Source organism: Oncorhynchus clarkii, chromosome 33, assembly GCF_045791955.1.
Source record: "Oncorhynchus clarkii lewisi isolate Uvic-CL-2024 chromosome 33, UVic_Ocla_1.0, whole genome shotgun sequence".
In the NCBI taxonomy this organism is placed as follows: Eukaryota; Metazoa; Chordata; class Actinopteri; order Salmoniformes; family Salmonidae; genus Oncorhynchus; species Oncorhynchus clarkii.
In genome coordinates this window covers 3,908,330-3,925,236 of record NC_092179.1, presented here as the reverse complement: position 1 = coordinate 3,925,236, position 16,907 = coordinate 3,908,330, and the positions used below count along the sequence as shown (strand labels likewise).

General features: G+C 44.1%; 1 protein-coding gene across 4 annotated transcripts in view; it reads left to right on the top strand.

The window, feature by feature from the left end:
* The window catches only part of LOC139392710 (elastin b), a 65,647-nt gene extending 49,237 nt beyond the window's left edge, over positions 1–16,410 (top strand). For 3 of the 4 annotated variants that reach the window (XM_071140909.1, XM_071140908.1, XM_071140906.1), the window contains 13 exons: positions 5,468–5,950; positions 6,056–6,172; positions 6,285–6,317; positions 6,578–7,093; positions 7,209–7,718; positions 7,847–7,879; positions 7,964–8,284; positions 8,413–8,445; positions 8,527–8,889; positions 9,527–9,586; positions 11,701–11,742; positions 12,134–12,199; positions 13,221–16,410. In XM_071140909.1, the coding sequence (XP_070997010.1) occupies positions 5,468–5,950; positions 6,056–6,172; positions 6,285–6,317; positions 6,578–7,093; positions 7,209–7,718; positions 7,847–7,879; positions 7,964–8,284; positions 8,413–8,445; positions 8,527–8,889; positions 9,527–9,586; positions 11,701–11,742; positions 12,134–12,199; positions 13,221–13,267 (2,624 nt within the window). In that variant the 3' untranslated portion in view covers positions 13,268–16,410. The remainder of the gene's footprint in view (positions 1–5,467; positions 5,951–6,055; positions 6,173–6,284; positions 6,318–6,577; positions 7,094–7,208; positions 7,719–7,846; positions 7,880–7,963; positions 8,285–8,412; positions 8,446–8,526; positions 8,890–9,526; positions 9,587–11,700; positions 11,743–12,133; positions 12,200–13,220) is intronic. The other variant, XM_071140907.1, reaches the window with a different exon arrangement.
* Positions 16,411–16,907: the final 497 nt, after the last annotated feature.

The following is a 16,907-nucleotide window of genomic DNA, read 5'->3' as shown; positions in this document are numbered from 1 at the left end:
ATTTATTTATTTATTTTACCTTTATTTAACCAGGTAGGCAAGTTGAGAACAAGTTCTCATTTACAATTGCGACCTGGCCAAGATAAAGCAAAGCAGTTCGACAGATACAACAAAACAGAGTTACACATGGAGTAAAACAAACATACAGTCAATAATAAAGTATAAACAAGTCTATATACAATGTGAGCAAATGAGGTGAGAAGGGAGGTAAAGGCAAAAAAGGCCTTGGTGGCAAGGTAAATACAATATAGCAAGTAAAACACTGGAATGGTAGTTTTGCAATGGAAGAATGTGCAAAGTAGAAATAAAAATAATGGGGTGCAAAGGAGCAAAATAAATAAATAAATTAAATACAGTTGGGAAAGAGGTAGTTGATAGGGCTAAATTATAGGTGGGCTATGTACAGGTGCAGTAATCTGTGAGCTGCTCTGACAGTTGGTGCTTAAAGCTAGTGAGGGAGATAAGTGTTTCCAGTTTCAGAGATTTTTGTAGTTCGTTCCAGTCATTGGCAGCAGAGAACTGGAAAGAGAGGCGGCCAAAGAAAGAATTGATTTTGGGGGTGACTAGAGAGACATACCTGCTGGAGCGTGTGCTACAGGTGGGAGATGCTATGGTGACCAGCGAGCTGAGATAAGGGGGGACTTTACCTAGCAGGGTCTTGTAGATGACATGGAGCCAGTGGGTTTGGCGACGAGTATGAAGCGAGGGCCAGCCAACGAGAGCGTACAGGTCGCAATGGTGGGTAGTATATGGGGCTTTGGTGACAAAACGGATTGCACTGTGATAGACTGCATCCAATTTGTTGAGTAGGGTATTGGAGGCTATTTTGTAAATTACATCGCCAAAGTCGAGGATTGGTAGGATGGTCAGTTTTACAAGGGTATGTTTGGCAGCATGAGTGAAGGATGCTTTGTTGCGAAATAGGAAGCCAATTCTAGATTTAACTTTGGATTGGAGATGTTTGATATGGGTCTGGAAGGAGAGTTTACAGTCTAACCAGACACCTAAGTATTTGTAGTTGTCCACGTATTCTAAGTCAGAGCCGTCCAGAGTAGTAATGTTGGACAGGCGGGTAGGTACAGGTAGCGATCGGTTGAAGAGCATGCATTTAGTTTTACTTGTATTTAAGAGCAATTGGAGGCCACGGAAGGAGAGTTGTATGGCATTGAAGCTTGCCTGGAGGGTTGTTAACACAGTGTCCAAAGAAGGGCCGGAAGTATACAGAATGGTGTCGTCTGCGTAGAGGTGGATCAGAGACTCACCAGCAGCAAGAGCGACCTCATTGATGTATACAGAGAAGAGAGTCTGTCCAAGAATTGAACCCTGTGGCACCCCCATAGAGATTGCCAGAGGTCCGGACAACAGACCCTCCGATTTGACACACTGAACTCTATCAGAGAAGTAGTTGGTGAACCAGGCGAGGCAATCATTTGAGAAACCAAGGCTGTTGAGTCTGCCGATGAGGATGTGGTGATTGACAGAGTCGAAAGCCTTGGCCAGATCAATGAATACGGCTGCACAGTAATGTTTCTTATCGATGGCGGTTAAGATATCGTTTAGGACCTTGAGCGTGGCTGAGGTGCACCCATGACCAGCTCTGAAACCAGATTGCATAGCAGAGAAGGTATGGTGAGATTCAAAATGGTCGGTAATCTGTTTGTTGACTTGGCTTTCGAAGACCTTAGAAAGGCATGGTAGGATAGATATAGGTCTGTAGCAGTTTGGGTCAAGAGTGTCCCCCCCTTTGAAGAGGGGGATGACCGCAGCCGCAGCTGCTTTCCAATCTTTGGGAATCTCAGACGACACGAAAGAGAGGTTGAACAGGCTAGTAATAGGGGTGGCAACAATTTCGGCAGATAATTTTAGAAAGAAAGGGTCCAGATTGTCTAGCCCGGCTGATTTGTAGGGGTCCAGATTTTGCAGCTCTTTCAGAACATCAGCTGAATGGATTTGGGAGAAGGAGAAATGGGGAAGGCTTGGGCGAGTTGCTGTTGGGGGTGCAGTGCTGTTGACAGAGGTAGGAGTAGCCAGGTGGAAAGCATGGCCAGCAGTAGAAAAATGCTTATTGAAATTTTCAATTATGGTGGATTTATCAGTGGTGACAGTGTTTCCTATCTTCAGTGCAGTGGGCAGCTGGGAGGAGGTGTTCTTATTCTCCATGGACTTTACAGTGTCCCAGAACTTTTTTGAGTTAGTGTTGCAAGAAGCAAATTTCTGCTTGAATAAGCTAGCCTTGGCTTTTCTAACTGCCTGTGTATAATGGTTTCTAGCTTCCCTGAACAGCTGCATATCACGGGGGCTGTTCGATGCTAATGCAGAACGCCATAGGATGTTTTTGTGTTGGTTAAGGGCAGTCAGGTCTGGGGAGAACCAAGGGCTATATCTGTTCCTGGTTCTAAATTTCTTGAATGGGGCATGTTTATTTAAGATGGTTAGGAAGGCATTTTTAAAAAATATCCAGGCATCCTCTACTGACGGGATGAGGTCAATATCCTTCCAGGATACCCCGGCCAGGTCGATTAGAAAGGCCTGCTCGCTGAAGTGTTTCAGGGAGCGTTTTACAGTGATGAGAGGAGGTCGTTTGACCGCTGACCCATTACGGATGCAGGCAATGAGGCAGTGATCGCTGAGATCTTGGTTGAAGACAGCAGAGGTGTATTTAGAGGGGAAGTTGGTTAGGATGATATCTATGAGGGTGCCCGTGTTTAAGGCTTTGGGGAGGTACCTGGTAGGTTCATTGATAATTTGTGTGAGATTGAGGGCATCAAGTTTAGATTGTAGGATGGCTGGGGTGTTAAGCATGTTCCAGTTTAGGTCGCCTAGCAGCACGAGCTCTGAAGATAGATGGGGGGCAATCAGTTCACATATGGTGTCCAGAGCACAGCTGGGGGCAGAGGGTGGTCTATAGCAGGCGGCAACGGTGAGAGACTTGTTTTTAGAGAGGTGGATTTTTAAAAGTAGAAGTTCAAATTGTTTGGGTACAGACCTGGATAGTAGGACAGAACTCTGCAGGCTATCTTTGCAGTAGATTGCAACACCGCCCCCTTTGGCAGTTCTATCTTGTCTGAAAATGTTGTAGTTTGGAATTAAAATGTCTGAATTTTTGGTGGTCTTCCTAAGCCAGGATTCAGACACAGCTAGAACATCCGGGTTGGCAGAGTGTGCTAAAGCAGTGAATAGAACAAACTTAGGGAGGAGGCTTCTAATGTTAACATGCATGAAACCAAGGCTATTACGGTTACAGAAGTCGTCAAAAGAGAGCGCCTGGGGAATAGGAGTGGAGCTAGGCACTGCAGGGCCTGGATTCACCTCTACATCGCCAGAGGAACATAGGAGGAGTAGAATAAGGGTGCGACTAAAAGCAATAAGAATTGGTCGTCTAGAACGTCTGGAACAGAGAGTAAAAGGAGGTTTCTGGGGGCGATAAAATAGCATCAAGGTATAATGTACAGACAAAGGTAAGGTAGGATGTGAATACAGTGGAGGTAAACCTAGGTATTGAGTGATGAAGAGAGAGATATTGTCTCTAGAAACATCATTGAAACCAGGAGATGTCATTGCATGTGTGGGTGGTGGAACTAGTAGGTTGGATAAGGTATAGTGAGCAGGACTAGAGGCTCTACAGTGAAATAAGCCAATAAACACTAACCAGAACAGCAATGGACAAGACATATTGACATTAAGGAGAGGCATGCTTAGTCGAGTGATCAAAAGGGTCCAGTGAGTGGAGAGGTTGGTTGAGGCTCACGGCGATTTAGACAGCTAGCCGGGCCATCGGTAGCAAGCTAGCATAGGATGGAGTCTGTTGTTAGCCACCTCTTGCGTTCGGTCAGTAGATTAGTGGGGTTCCGTGTGGTAGAGGGGATTTATCCAAATCACATAACAACAACAAAAATAAGAACAATAGATATAGTTATAGAGGCCCGAGAAGAAAACATAATAATAAAAATAAATAAATTGTCCGATTGTCTATTCAGATAGCAGCCGGTAAGACAGCTAACGGTTAGCGGGCCGCAGATGGGCGTTCAGGTAACGTCGCGACAGAGGAGCCAGCCGGATCTCATTCAGGTAGATAACGTCGGCAGTCCAGTTGTGAAGGCCCGGTGGGGCTCCGCGTAGGCAGTGAAACGGGTCCGGATAGGTGACTGCAGCCCAGGAGTGAATGATGGAACTCAGGAGTGATTGACGGAGCTGGCTAGCACCGGAACAATCGATGTTTGCTCCGGAATCGACGAAAGCCGACTGTCACACGGATAGCAGCTAGCTAGCTGTGAATGTCCAGAGAGCAGTTGAAATCCAGGGACATGGAGAGAAAAATTGGTCCGGTATGTTCCGTTCCGAGCCGCGCTGCGCCGTACAAAACTGGCGATAGATTTTCGAGCTAAAGGATAGCTGATGACCACAAACCGTGGTTAGCTGAATACTAACGATTTGCCAGTAAAGAAGCTAACTAGCTTCTGATTAGCTTCTGGATTAGCTTCTGGGCTAGCTCCTGGCTAGTTTCTGGCTAGCTTCTTGGAGTTTCTGGCTAGCTTCTTGGAGGATTACAGATCTGAGGTAAATAATACTTTTTTATAAATATAAATTGGTGAGGCTGGTTGCAGGAGAGTGTTTAGAAGATGAGTTGATGGAAAATTAAAATAAAATGTATGTGAAAAAAGTTGTAAATATATATATATATATACAGGACACGACAAGACGAGGACAAAAGACGTCTGAACTGCTATGCGATCTTGGAGAGAGTGTAATTCAAATTCATGATGCGCGAGCAGACGAAAAGTCAAAGTTCCGTTACAGTCAGTAGAAACATGTCAAACGATGTATAGAATCAATCTTTAGGGTGTTTTTAACATGAATCTTCAATAATATTCCAACCGGAGAATTCCATTGTCTTCAGAAAAGCAATGGAATGGGAGCTACCTCTCATGTGAATGCGCATGACCAGCTCGTGGCTGCTGGCAGACCTCTGACACATTCCCCTCTCATTCGGCCCCCTTCACAGTAGAAGCCTCAAACAAGTTTCTAAAGACTGTTGACATCTAGTCGAAGCCTTAGAAAGTGCAAGATGACCAATATCCCACTGTATCTTCAATTGGGTCTGCATTAAAAAACTACAAGCCTCAGATTTCCCACTTCCTGTTTGGATTTTTTCTCAGGTTTTTGCCTGCCGTATGAGTTCTGTTATACTCACAGACATCATTCAAACTGTTTTAGAAACTTCAGAGTGTTTCTATCCAAATATACTAATAATATGCATATATTAGCAACTGGGACTGAGGAGCAGGCAGTTTACTCTGGGCACCTCTGGGCACCTTATTCATCCAAACTACTCAATACTGCCCCCAGCCATAAGAAGTTATTAACAAGAGACAATTGCAGCAGTTACGATCGTGGTATTCTGTGTTCCACATCGATCTGTCTGGCAAGGTTTGGGTCTGAAACCTCTGTCCCCTGATTGGTTCTACAGGTGCTGCTAACGGTGATATCACTGGAGGGGGGACTCTACCTGGAGCTAAACCTCTGAAGGCTCCAAGAGGAGATACACCTGGTGAAGGAGAGGGAGATGCAGGAGGAGGAGCAAGAGGTGTTGGTGGAGGTCCTGATGGTGCAGGAGGAGCAGGCAGTGGATCTGGCGGAGTAGGAAGAGATGGTGATGGTAGAGGAGGAGGACCAGGAGGAGCAGGCAGTGGATCTGGCGGAGTAGGAAGAGATGGTGATGGTAGAGGAGGAGGACCAGGAGGAGCAGGCAGTGGATCTGGCGGTGTAGGAAGAGATGGTGATGGTAAAGGAGGAGGAGGACCGGGAGGAGCAGGGGGGAAAGACGGTGGTGCAGTTAGAGTGGGAGGAAGTCCTAACGGTACAGGGGGAGCTGGAGGTTCAGGAGGTGGAGGAGCAGGAGTAGAACCTGGAGGAGGTGCAGGACCAGGCAGTAGTGACAAACCACCCAAAGGTACAGTTTAAAAGCTACTATAACAAGACTATATAGGGCTGTCACTGTCAACGAAGTGAAGATTAAGATGACACTTTAATGATCTGTTGGTCTCTGCAACTTTAGGTTATGGAGCAGGTGGGGCTGGCAGTCTGGGTGCAGGAGGTGCTGGAGGAGCAGCTCTGGTCCCTGGGTCTGGTGGTGCCAGTGATGTAGGAGCTGGAACCCCCAAACCAGGAAAAAGTAAGCCATGACTGCAAACCAGATAAACCAAACCAGTCTTCTGGTTTCAACTCAACACCACAACAAGATGATTGTCCTGATGTTTTCATTATGGTAATTATTCTCTCTGCAGGCTACGGAGCTGGTGTAGTCCTGCCAGGTGGAGGTATGTTAAAGTCATTCCCCATTCAGTCTGAAAGGAGTTCACACACATAATGTTAATTTTATTAGAACATTAATCACAGGCTTGGTTTCTCAGGTCTACGTTACCCAACTGGGGCTAGAGAAGGACTGGGCTCAGGGAAGCCGGGCAAACGTACCTTTGAGCATTCTTTCAGCTGTCTGCATGTCTTTCTGTGTTTGTATCTCTTCTAAAAAAATATCTGCTTCAGGCTCATCCATGTAATTTCTCTCTCCTCCACTTAGGATATGGTGCTGGCCAATTTGGAGCAGGAGGACGACGTCCTGGAGGATATGGTGCCGGACCAGGCGGATACGGAGCCAGTCCTGGAGGATATGGCACTGGACCCGGTGGTTATGGGGCCAGGCCCGGTGGTTATGGTGCTGGTCCAGGTGGTTATGGGGCTGGAGCTGGTCCTGGTGGCTATGGTGCTGGGCCAGGTGGATATGGTGCTGGGCAAGGTGGCTATGGTGCTGGGCCAGGTGGCTACGGGACAGGGGCTGGGCCTGGAGGATATGGATCCAAGCCATACAAGACTGGAGGTGCTGGAGCCGGTGGTGTTGGTGGAGGTCTGGGTGGAGCTGGCAGCCTGGGTGCCATAGGAGCCGGACCAGGAGGAGTGGGTGGAGGTCAAGGAGGCGGTCTAGGTGGAGGTCAAGGTGGAGCTGGACCAGGTGGATATATACCAGGTGGAGTTGGTAGCAGATACCCCACAGGTGCTGGAACTGGTACAGGAACTGGCACTGGAAAACCACCTAAAAGTATGGCAGAAACATTGTCACATACATTTTTAATAATGTCACATCACATTTACATCATGTGTGAAAATAAAAATGTATCCTAGTGTCTGTGAATTCACTGTCCCCTCTGTTTCAGGCTATGGGAGAGCTGTTGGAGCTGGAGATGGGCTTGGTGGTTATGGTGGCGGAACAGTTGGTTATGGACCAGGAGGAACCGGGGCCGGACTAGGTGGGGCTGGGGCCGGGCAAGGTGGATATGGTGCCGGACATAAAGGTTATGGACCAGGTGGAGCAGGGCCGGGAGGAGCTGGGGTCAGACCAGGTGGAGCAGAGGCCGGACCTGGTGGCTATGGTGCTGGGCCTGGAGGTTATGGGCCTGGGGCTGGTCTTGGTCCTGGAGGTTATGGGGCTGAACCTGGTGGCTATGGACCAGGTAGAGCAGGGCCGGGAGGAGCTGGGGTCAGACCAGGTGGAGCCAGACCAGGTGGAGCAGAGGCAGGACCTGGTGGCTATGGTGCTGGGCCTGGAGGTTATGGGCCTGGGGCTGGTTTTGGTCCTGGCGTAGCTGGTCCTGGAGGTTATGGGGCTGGACCTGGTGGCTATGGACCACTTGGAGCTGGGGCTGGACGGGGAACTGGAGCTGGAGGTACTGAAAATAACTGCTTTTAAGTGTGGATCGATAGAGATCGTCTCTTTGTATTTATTTATACACCTCTCCACTCAGAAAAATGCACTTTAGAGCAAACAATTTGTGATATCTGTTTTGTATTGCAGGGTATGACGCAAATGCAAAAGCTCGTAAATATGGTGAGTATATCATTTTTTTAGATGTTCCATTCATTCTCTCAAAGAATAATAATCTTTGTTCTGATGAAGTTCTTCCATTGACAGGTATGCTAAGTGGTTCCCTTGGAGGAGGACAAGCAGCTGGCCAGGGAAGAGTGCCAGGAGGGGGAGCAAGGACTGGGCTAGGTCAGGGAGGAGTGCCTGGAGGGGGAGCAGGTACTGGGCTAGGCCATGGAGGAGTGCCTGGATCTGGGCTTGGTGGCGGTAGTGGTCCGGGTGCTGGGTATGGACCTGGCATTGGAACCCATGGAGGTTATGGACCAGGAGGTGGTGCTGGGACCGGACTTGGTCAGGGAAGAGCCGGGGCCGGACCAGGTGGCTATGGACCACTTGGAGCTGGGGCTGGACAGGGAACTGGAGCTGGAGGTACTGAAAATAACTGCTTTTAAGTGTGGATCAATAGAGATCATCTCTTTGTATTTATTTATACACCTCTCCACTCAGAAAAATGCACTTTAGAGCAAACAATTTGTGATATCTGTTTTGTATTGCAGGGTATGACGCAAATGCAAAAGCTCGTAAATATGGTGAGTATATCATCTTTTTAGAAGTTCCATTAATTCTCGCAAGGAATAATCTTTTTGCTGATGAAGTTCTTCCACTGACAGGTATGCTAAGTGGTACCATTGGAGGAGGACAAGCAGCTGGCCAGGGAAGTGTGCCAGGAGGGGGAGCAGGGACTGGAGTAGGCCAGGGTGGAGTGCCTGGATCTGGGCTTGGTGGTGGTGGAGGTGTCCCCGGTGGTTATGGTCCTGGAGCTGGATTTGGACCTGGTGGTGGAACTGTTGGTGGTTATGGACCAGGAGGGGGTGCTGGGACTGGACTTGGCCAGGGAGGAGTTGGGGCCGTACCAGATGGCTATGGGACTGGGCCTGGTGGTTATGGACCAGGTGGAGCCGGACAGGGTGCAGTGAAGCCAAACAAATCAGGTTATGGCTCCTCCTCCTCGGGTGGAGCTCTCTTTGGACCAGGTATGGAAGGAAACATACTTGTATCCCCTCTGTAGTTAACTGTCCAGGGTCTTGGTGTAGCTACAACTGATGATGACTAGACACCTGCTTACCTTTTCACTGGCCTTCTGGCGCTTTTGAATTTACAATCAATCTGTTCTTCAGGTGTGTCCAGTTTACCTGTGTTAGTCCATAGGGGCGTTTAAGAAGGGAAACATTCCATTTGTTTTGTATATAACCTTGATGCATTTTAGGATACATGTGAATTATAAATGTTTTGCCAAATAAGGTATTTCTTTGGCAATTTTGAAACGTAAATATATTTGTAATACATACATTTGGAAATATATTTTCGGGCCAATTCTTTATATTTATTTGATATGGGAAGGTCATTGTTTGGCGAACATCTGTTTCGGGTTTAAACTGCTGATACAGTAGGGTTTCTACGCAGTAATAATAGCAAAGTAATTTGCACTTTGAATATTGCTGGTAAAAAGTCACAGTTATCCATACTAAGATTTGCTATTTGCAGCTTTACCGTAACATTTTGGAATGGTAATTCAAATTGTTGAACTGAAATTGTTCACCGCAAACAGCACCCTTGTTGAACTTCCATTTATCTTACACACACCCTAACACACCTGTACCTCTTCTCCAGGTGGTGGAGCAGGTGGGGTACCTGGTGCTGGAGCTACCGGGCGAAGAGGAGGAGTACCAGGTTAGTTACCTGGGGTGTAAATATAGGGTGTACCTGGAGTTAGGTACAAGGTGAACTACCAAGGGGGGTAGGAACATACATCCCATGTGTTGGTATTCTCTGTAGCCTCTGCTTGTTTAGTGCAGGCTAGATGGCTTGTTTACTGTGTGCTCTTTCCAGGTTATTATGGCTCCCAGGGTGGAGCTGGCTATCAACCAGGTTATTATGGCTCCCAGGGTGGAGCTGGTTATCAACCAGGTTATTATTACACACACACATACATCCAACCAAACTGAGCAACCGGGCAAGAAGGACCTTGGTCAGGGAGGTGACCAACAACTCAATGACCACTCTGACAGAACGACAGAGTTTCTTGGCTGAGACGGGAGCACCTGCCAGAAGGACAACAGTCTCTACAGCACTTCACCAAACTGGGCTTTATGGGAGTGTGGCAAGACAAGAGGTCGCTCCTGAGACAAATGCACATGACAGCACGCCTGGAGTTTGCAAAAGGCACGTGAAAGTCTGAGTGCATAAGACAAAAGATTCTGTGGCCTGATGAGACAAAAATGTAACTCTTTGAGATGTAACTCCTTGGCCTGAATGCAAAGCGCTATGTCTGGAGAATACAGCTCATCACCCTTCCAACACCATCCCTACCGTGAAACATGGTGGTAGCAGCATCATGTTATGGGGACGCTTTTCAGCAGCAGAGACTGGGAGTCTGGTAAGGATAGAGGGAACAATGAATGGAGCCAAATAAAGGCAAATCCTTGATGAGAACCTGCTTCAGCGTGCAAACAACCTTAGACTTGGGCGAAGATTTACGTTCCAACAGGACAATGACCCTAAGCATACAGCCAAAGCAACGCTGGAATGGGTTCAGAACAAGAATGTGATAGTTCTTGAGTGGCCCAGCCAAAGCCCAGACTTGAATCCCATTGAACATTTTTGGAAAGACTTGATTGCTGTGCACCACCACTCCCCCGTCTAACTTAACAGAGCTTGAGAAAATCTGCAAGGAAGAATGGGAGAAAATCCCCAAATCCAGATGTGCAAAGCTGATACAGACATTTCCAAGACGACTTAAAGCTGTAATGGCCGCCAAAGGGGCTTCTAAGTATTGAGTCAGGGGTGTGAATACTAATGTAAATGAGCGATATCTGTATTTTATGTTCAATACATTTGCAAACATTTCTAGTTTTCACTTTGTCAGTATGGGGTATTGTGTGTACGTGGGTGAGAAGAAAAAAAAAATCGAATACATTTTGAATTCAGGCTGTAACACAACAAAATGTGGAATAAGTCAAGGGGTATGAATACATTCTGAAGTTAGTGTATATGTGATCACCTAAGGGGGTGAGAGAGAGCGATAATTCCCAAGAGGACAAAAGAGATCCTTGCTTATGGTGTCGAGAGTACACACTGAACATATCCACGTTACCACAGAGATCATACATCCATATAGCATCAGAGTTACCCTCAGTGAACAAGTTTCAGATAGATACCAAACATGAATTCTTACTATTATTATATCACACATTCCAATGGTAAGTCCTCTGGATACTGTAGAGAGAGAATTTGGCCTCTTGACAGGGAAGGGCTGACTGACCTTTGGGCATTGTATTGGGCCATTTGCCATGCGGCCAGAGGTGATACACATAAATTAGGACCGAGACTACAATGTCAATTCACAAATACCAATTCATCTCTACTTCAAAATAGTCAATAGTGAAATATCTAAATAACAGCCAAGGTGTCGTAAAACATTGTTGCGACACCATATCAATGCACCTTTTCTCAATAGTTCTAAGTGTAATCCTCCACTGTGTATGCTAGAAGATGTTAACGAGTTTTACTATAGAGACCTCTCACATGAGTTTATATTCACTATGTTCTCCCATGGTATGAAAAAAGATGTTGGAAAAGCTTTAGTATACAATTTTCTGAGAGTCAAAAGTCTTTGGGTTTTATAAACGTTGATGTTGCAGAGATGTCAGTCCTTTTATTTATTATGTTAACAAATGCCTGACAAAAAATGAACAGATTAAATAGTCAGTTTAGTAGGAATGATCAGCTGTTTATTATGACTGATGTGGGTTTGTCTATTTCCTGTTATTTTTCTTCTCCTCTAGGAGGCTACGGAGTAGGAGAAGCGGGACAGTCAGGGCAGAAATGTAAGACATTCCGCTTCACATATTATAATCAATTACTGTCCTGATACTCAAATGCACATGTAAGCACAAATACACATGTGCGCATGCTCACTCCCGCTTGCTCACAGTTAATTAACACATGTTAATCTTGATTAGCTTGACATCTCACTGAGTCAGAATGATTAACATAATGAAACACAATATCAGCTCAAAGACTTACAAATAGTTTACTATTTTTTTGTATTTTAGGGACTTGGTCTCATTTTGCTTAGTGATGAATTGAGTCAAAACTACTTGACCTTATGGCACAACACCTGATACATGAAATAGACATGTTTCTGGCATTCCTGAGCTGTACTGGACACATAAGGTTTAAATAGATGAACCTCCTTGTCTTATTCTACTCTTCCAGCAAAGGCACAGAAGGCAGCCAAATACACAGCCATGCAAGGCTTCCTGGGAGCACGCAGCTACAGAGGTAAACAACAGCACCAGAGCACAATGACTTGTGTTGTAAATAATATACAGTGGGGTCCAAAATGATTTACCTACTTGATAAAGATGAGCTATACTGTGTGCTCAAAAAAAATTGAAATTACATTATTTTATACTAATACAATAGCTCACAGAAATAGATTTTGTTTAACAGGTAATCCATTTTTTCTCAAAAAGGTAGGGGTCAAAATGGTTGAAACCTCTGTTTTTTTAATAGCTTTCAATACCTCACCTTGCGAGGATGTTTTATTTTTTGGAGAACACATTGGGAGGGATCTTAGTCCATTACTCCTTATAGAATTCGCCTGGTAGAGGTGACCAAATTTTGGGGAAAATGTCCTGGTACTGGGTAAAGTTCATGATGACCTTAACAAAGACCCCAGGACACGTGGAAGCAAAATAGCCCGATAACTTCAAAGATCCACCACCATATTGGTTTTATAGAAAAATGGAACATTTAAAACATCTGTCGTTCTGTCCCTGAAAAAGGCCATTAACCCACTGTTCCTAGGTCGTCATTGTAAATAAGAATTTTCTTAACTGACTTGCTTAGTTAAAAAAAGGTGAACTAAAAAAGGTGACATGGCTGGCGGCCATGGAACAGTTTTTTGGGCAATTTTTTTGACAATTTATATAATAAGCCTTTGGCTGATCAGTAGGCAACGGCCAGCCCCCATACCAAGATGGACCAGCACGGTTTTCTGATAGGCTGAGCTGAAGTCACGCAAACTAACATTCAAAGTCAAATGCGACATCAGCAAAGAGACCTGCTCCGACTCCATCATTAGTTAGACAGCCAAGATCATGAATCGTAAAAAACAGAAAGGGTGCCTATAAACGTAGAAAGAGCACATTCTATATTGTAACCTCACTCAACTTCATGGCTAACAGTAAAGGGCATTATCGTAATTGTTCCACCCTTGCTATACTGTAAATATTCTTATTTGATTGTATGTAATTTGATCAAATGGCCCTGAGATGCTGTGCTGTGAATGGTCCTTCAGGGGTCGCCGACTGCCAGGGTATATACTGCGGACGGAGGAGGAAGTGAGAGAGCAGCAAAAAGAAGTGACCTCATCAACAACATTGTGGTGCTACTGCATGATTCAAGAATGTACTGATTTTCAACTACTAATATGTCCCTTTTTTCTTTTAAAGTGTGAATCTCGGGCAATGGCAAAACCAGAGCCTGTTTGATCTTTTATTCTGAAACTGTGATCATGTGTTTATTGTTCCTCACCTGTAACCCTTTAGCCCCTCCTGTGTGTACCCCATTTACCCATTTAGCTCCACCACGAATCATGTTTGTTTAAAACACTGATACTAAGGCGTCCCACAACGGAGTGCCTCTAGACCTGTCTGTATGCTGACTAAACTGTCTGTTTTCTGATTAATGTGACTAACATCCCTCTATAAAGCTATGCTATTGACACACAGGCCCAGACTTACTCAACATTTGCACCTGCACTTTTCAATATACCTAGTTTTTGTTCAAGTTGTTTAGTTGCAAACATTTACAATATCTGGCCCAAGGCGTCTTGAGATATATACACACACTGCTGCCATAAATGAAAATCATAGGAGATATCTTTAGAGTGGTAATCTTACAACCACCATTTTTGATTTAGAACTGTGTCCACTCTGAACCCTCAAAAGCAGTGTGTGTCCACAGCAACGCTCATGTTCTAACTCTGATTCTAGTTTCAGCAGTTCTCAAAAAAAAGGAGCTTATTGCCCTTAGAGCCATTAGTAAAGGTTTTAAGATCTTATATGCAGTCGTGTATAATGCCTTTACAGAATATATATAGTAAGGTTTAACTAAGCCACTTGCCTGAAATATTATCAACATCTTTCTGAATGGCTGTATAACACTGAATTGCTGTGAGTGTTTTGAATACTTAATCACACCGATATGACTGTGTTAGTACAGCCATAGTTGAGATGACTGAAAATGCAAACGTATATTTTCTTTGTTTAAAATCCTCATCTTGGCTTTACTGAGAGCAACAGTACCTACATGACATTTGCAGTTGATTAAAACTAATATTATAATCATGCTCATCTCCACAGATTGGCCTGTTTTCAGACCTATCACCGTAAAACATAATTCTGTTAACTCAAATTATTTGAAAAACTGATTGCCTTGACTCATTAAATTAAAGCAACAAATGTTTTGTAAGTTACCAGTACTCAGTTCATTTAGTTTTAGTGACTTAGAAGATTATGTTACACAGTGAACTGTAGAGAACATATAACTGCAGACTGTTGACAAAAGCCCAACGTTTTTACGCGTGTTAATTCACCCAGGAAATAGAATGCATGGGAGAGAATGAGAGACAACAGATGGGCCTCAACGGTGTCATTACACATCAGTTTAGAAAGCAAGTCTATTTCTCTCCACATCTACAAGAAGCAATGCTGGTAAAATTAGCAAATAAATTGCCAGAAAATAGACTGTTTGCATCGTTATGTCTGAAATGTGAAATGTATAGTTAAAAAGTGTCTATTCAGTGTTGATCAGTTTAACTGCCAATACATATTTGAAAACAAATGCATAGAATTTCGATCACAGGCATATAGCCTAGGCCAGGGGTCTCCAAACTTTTCTAGCCTGAGTTACTTTAAGAAAAATTTAACATGTCGCTTCTCTTCTCCCATTCAACTCTTCCTCAGTGTATAAGAGAAAGTAGTGCACTGTTTTCTGTCAATATACCTGGTAAAATAAGGATTAATAAACAACTCTAAGGGGAGACCTATAAAGTCAGATTTGTTTTCTCCAAAATTATGTTTTCAATTTCCCAAAATACGTTTTCTCTGTTTTATATTTTCTGGTTTAAGATGTTGATTTTACTCTCAAAATTACAATTGTTCATAGAGAAGTTTGTTCTGAGGACATGTCAATGGTTAAATCACATCAGGATACCTTTTTTTTGGGGGGGGGGCAAATAGATTTCCCCTTTATTGTGTAAGGAATGTGCCGTCTAATGTGCCAGTCTGGCGATGGTTCTGTACTGCTGCTGCTGCTCATTTAATGGCAAAGTTAGTAAATAACAAATAGATACAAATGATATATTATGATAAACTTCTGCCTGGTAAGCCTACTGCCACAAGACGGTTATCGCATCACCTGGCTACACACGGAGTGATTGACAAACGCGCCACACCATATACAGTAGACAGACGGGCAATACTACCGGAAATTAATTGGCAGATATTGTGAAGGTTTAATTCTTTATGCCAATAGTGGCTAACAAGGGGTGGGATAATGTCAATGTTGAGTTGTTTAGATAGGTGGTAGCTTGCAGTGTCGGATAATTGGGAGATTTGTTTATGACAGTTTGCGATGGAACAGATAAAAAATTGCATATGCTTTCAGAATTGTTTGGTGAGCTACTCATAGGTGAGCTGCGAGCTACTGGTAGCTCATGATCAACCTGATGGAGACCCCAGGCCTTGGCAGACTACGGCTGGGAAACTCAAGGAACTACGATTTCAAGAGAGAATACTATTATGTAGGAAGAACGAACTAGCTAAATTCCTTATAGACTGCTCGGGTTTATTAGCTACAACTCTCCTCATGTTCATGAATAACAATTTTTTAGCCTGTGCAGGCAGGTACGGTGGCTCCCATAGGACATCTAAGATGAGTCAAAAGGAACACACAAAAATAGTTCCCAGGTGCTATATAGCGAACATAACAATTACAACTGTTTATTATGGATTATCATGACGATTCCGTTGGCATACGCTACGCAGTATATGTGAATTGACGCTGGCCTCTGGCAAGCAAATTTCACACCGTTGACAGGCATCTCCGGGTGTAATTTCGGTTTAACACCGATGCAGTTCAAGTCTTTTCACTCTGAACTTAAACTATTTGTTTACTTTAGCTTTTTAAATTATGAAGGAAAAAAATGCTAAAACATTTTCAACAATGTCTACTCTTCTGATTTTAAAAAAATGAAGTGCTTTATTTTTTTACATTGTCTTTGAATGCTCTCTAATGCTAGTGTTACCTGAGGTGTCATGTTACAGGTTTAATGAAACTTTGTAATCTTCAGTTATCATCTATGGGCTCTAGTGTTTATATCATTAAGCCCAGACAGACAAAGAACATCTGTGTTTTACCTTAGAAGAGAATGATGCACTTTTTAAAAAAAAAATTACACAGTTTTTAAATAAAGAAATTACCTGAATGTTGTGTTGTGAGTCTAACCTTTTCCAACACACACACACACGCGCACGCCCACCCACCCACCCCCCACTCTAGTGACTGCTTTTTTGCACAGCAAGAGTAAACAGATACACCCCTCCCACCCAGGCACATGACATTCTGCTCCCAGCATTAACCATACGTGTTCCTCTGCTGGCCTGGCATGCTATACCACCACCGTAACCCTGAGTTACAGCCTGGGGCTCTGCGTATCATTAATAGAACCACAGTATACAGTACCAGTCAAATGTTTGGACACATTTTCTTTATTAGACATCAAAACTATGAAATGACACATGTGGTAGTCAAAATATATTTTAGATTCTTCAAAGTAGCCACACTTTAGCTTGATGACAGCTTTGCACACTCTTGGTATTCAGTTGGTATTGCTTTGAAAATTGATACACTTGTAAACTCACTTTTGAGGAAAGGAGCTATTGAATGTTTTGGTACCTACTGGAGAGCTCTCCTTTGTCTA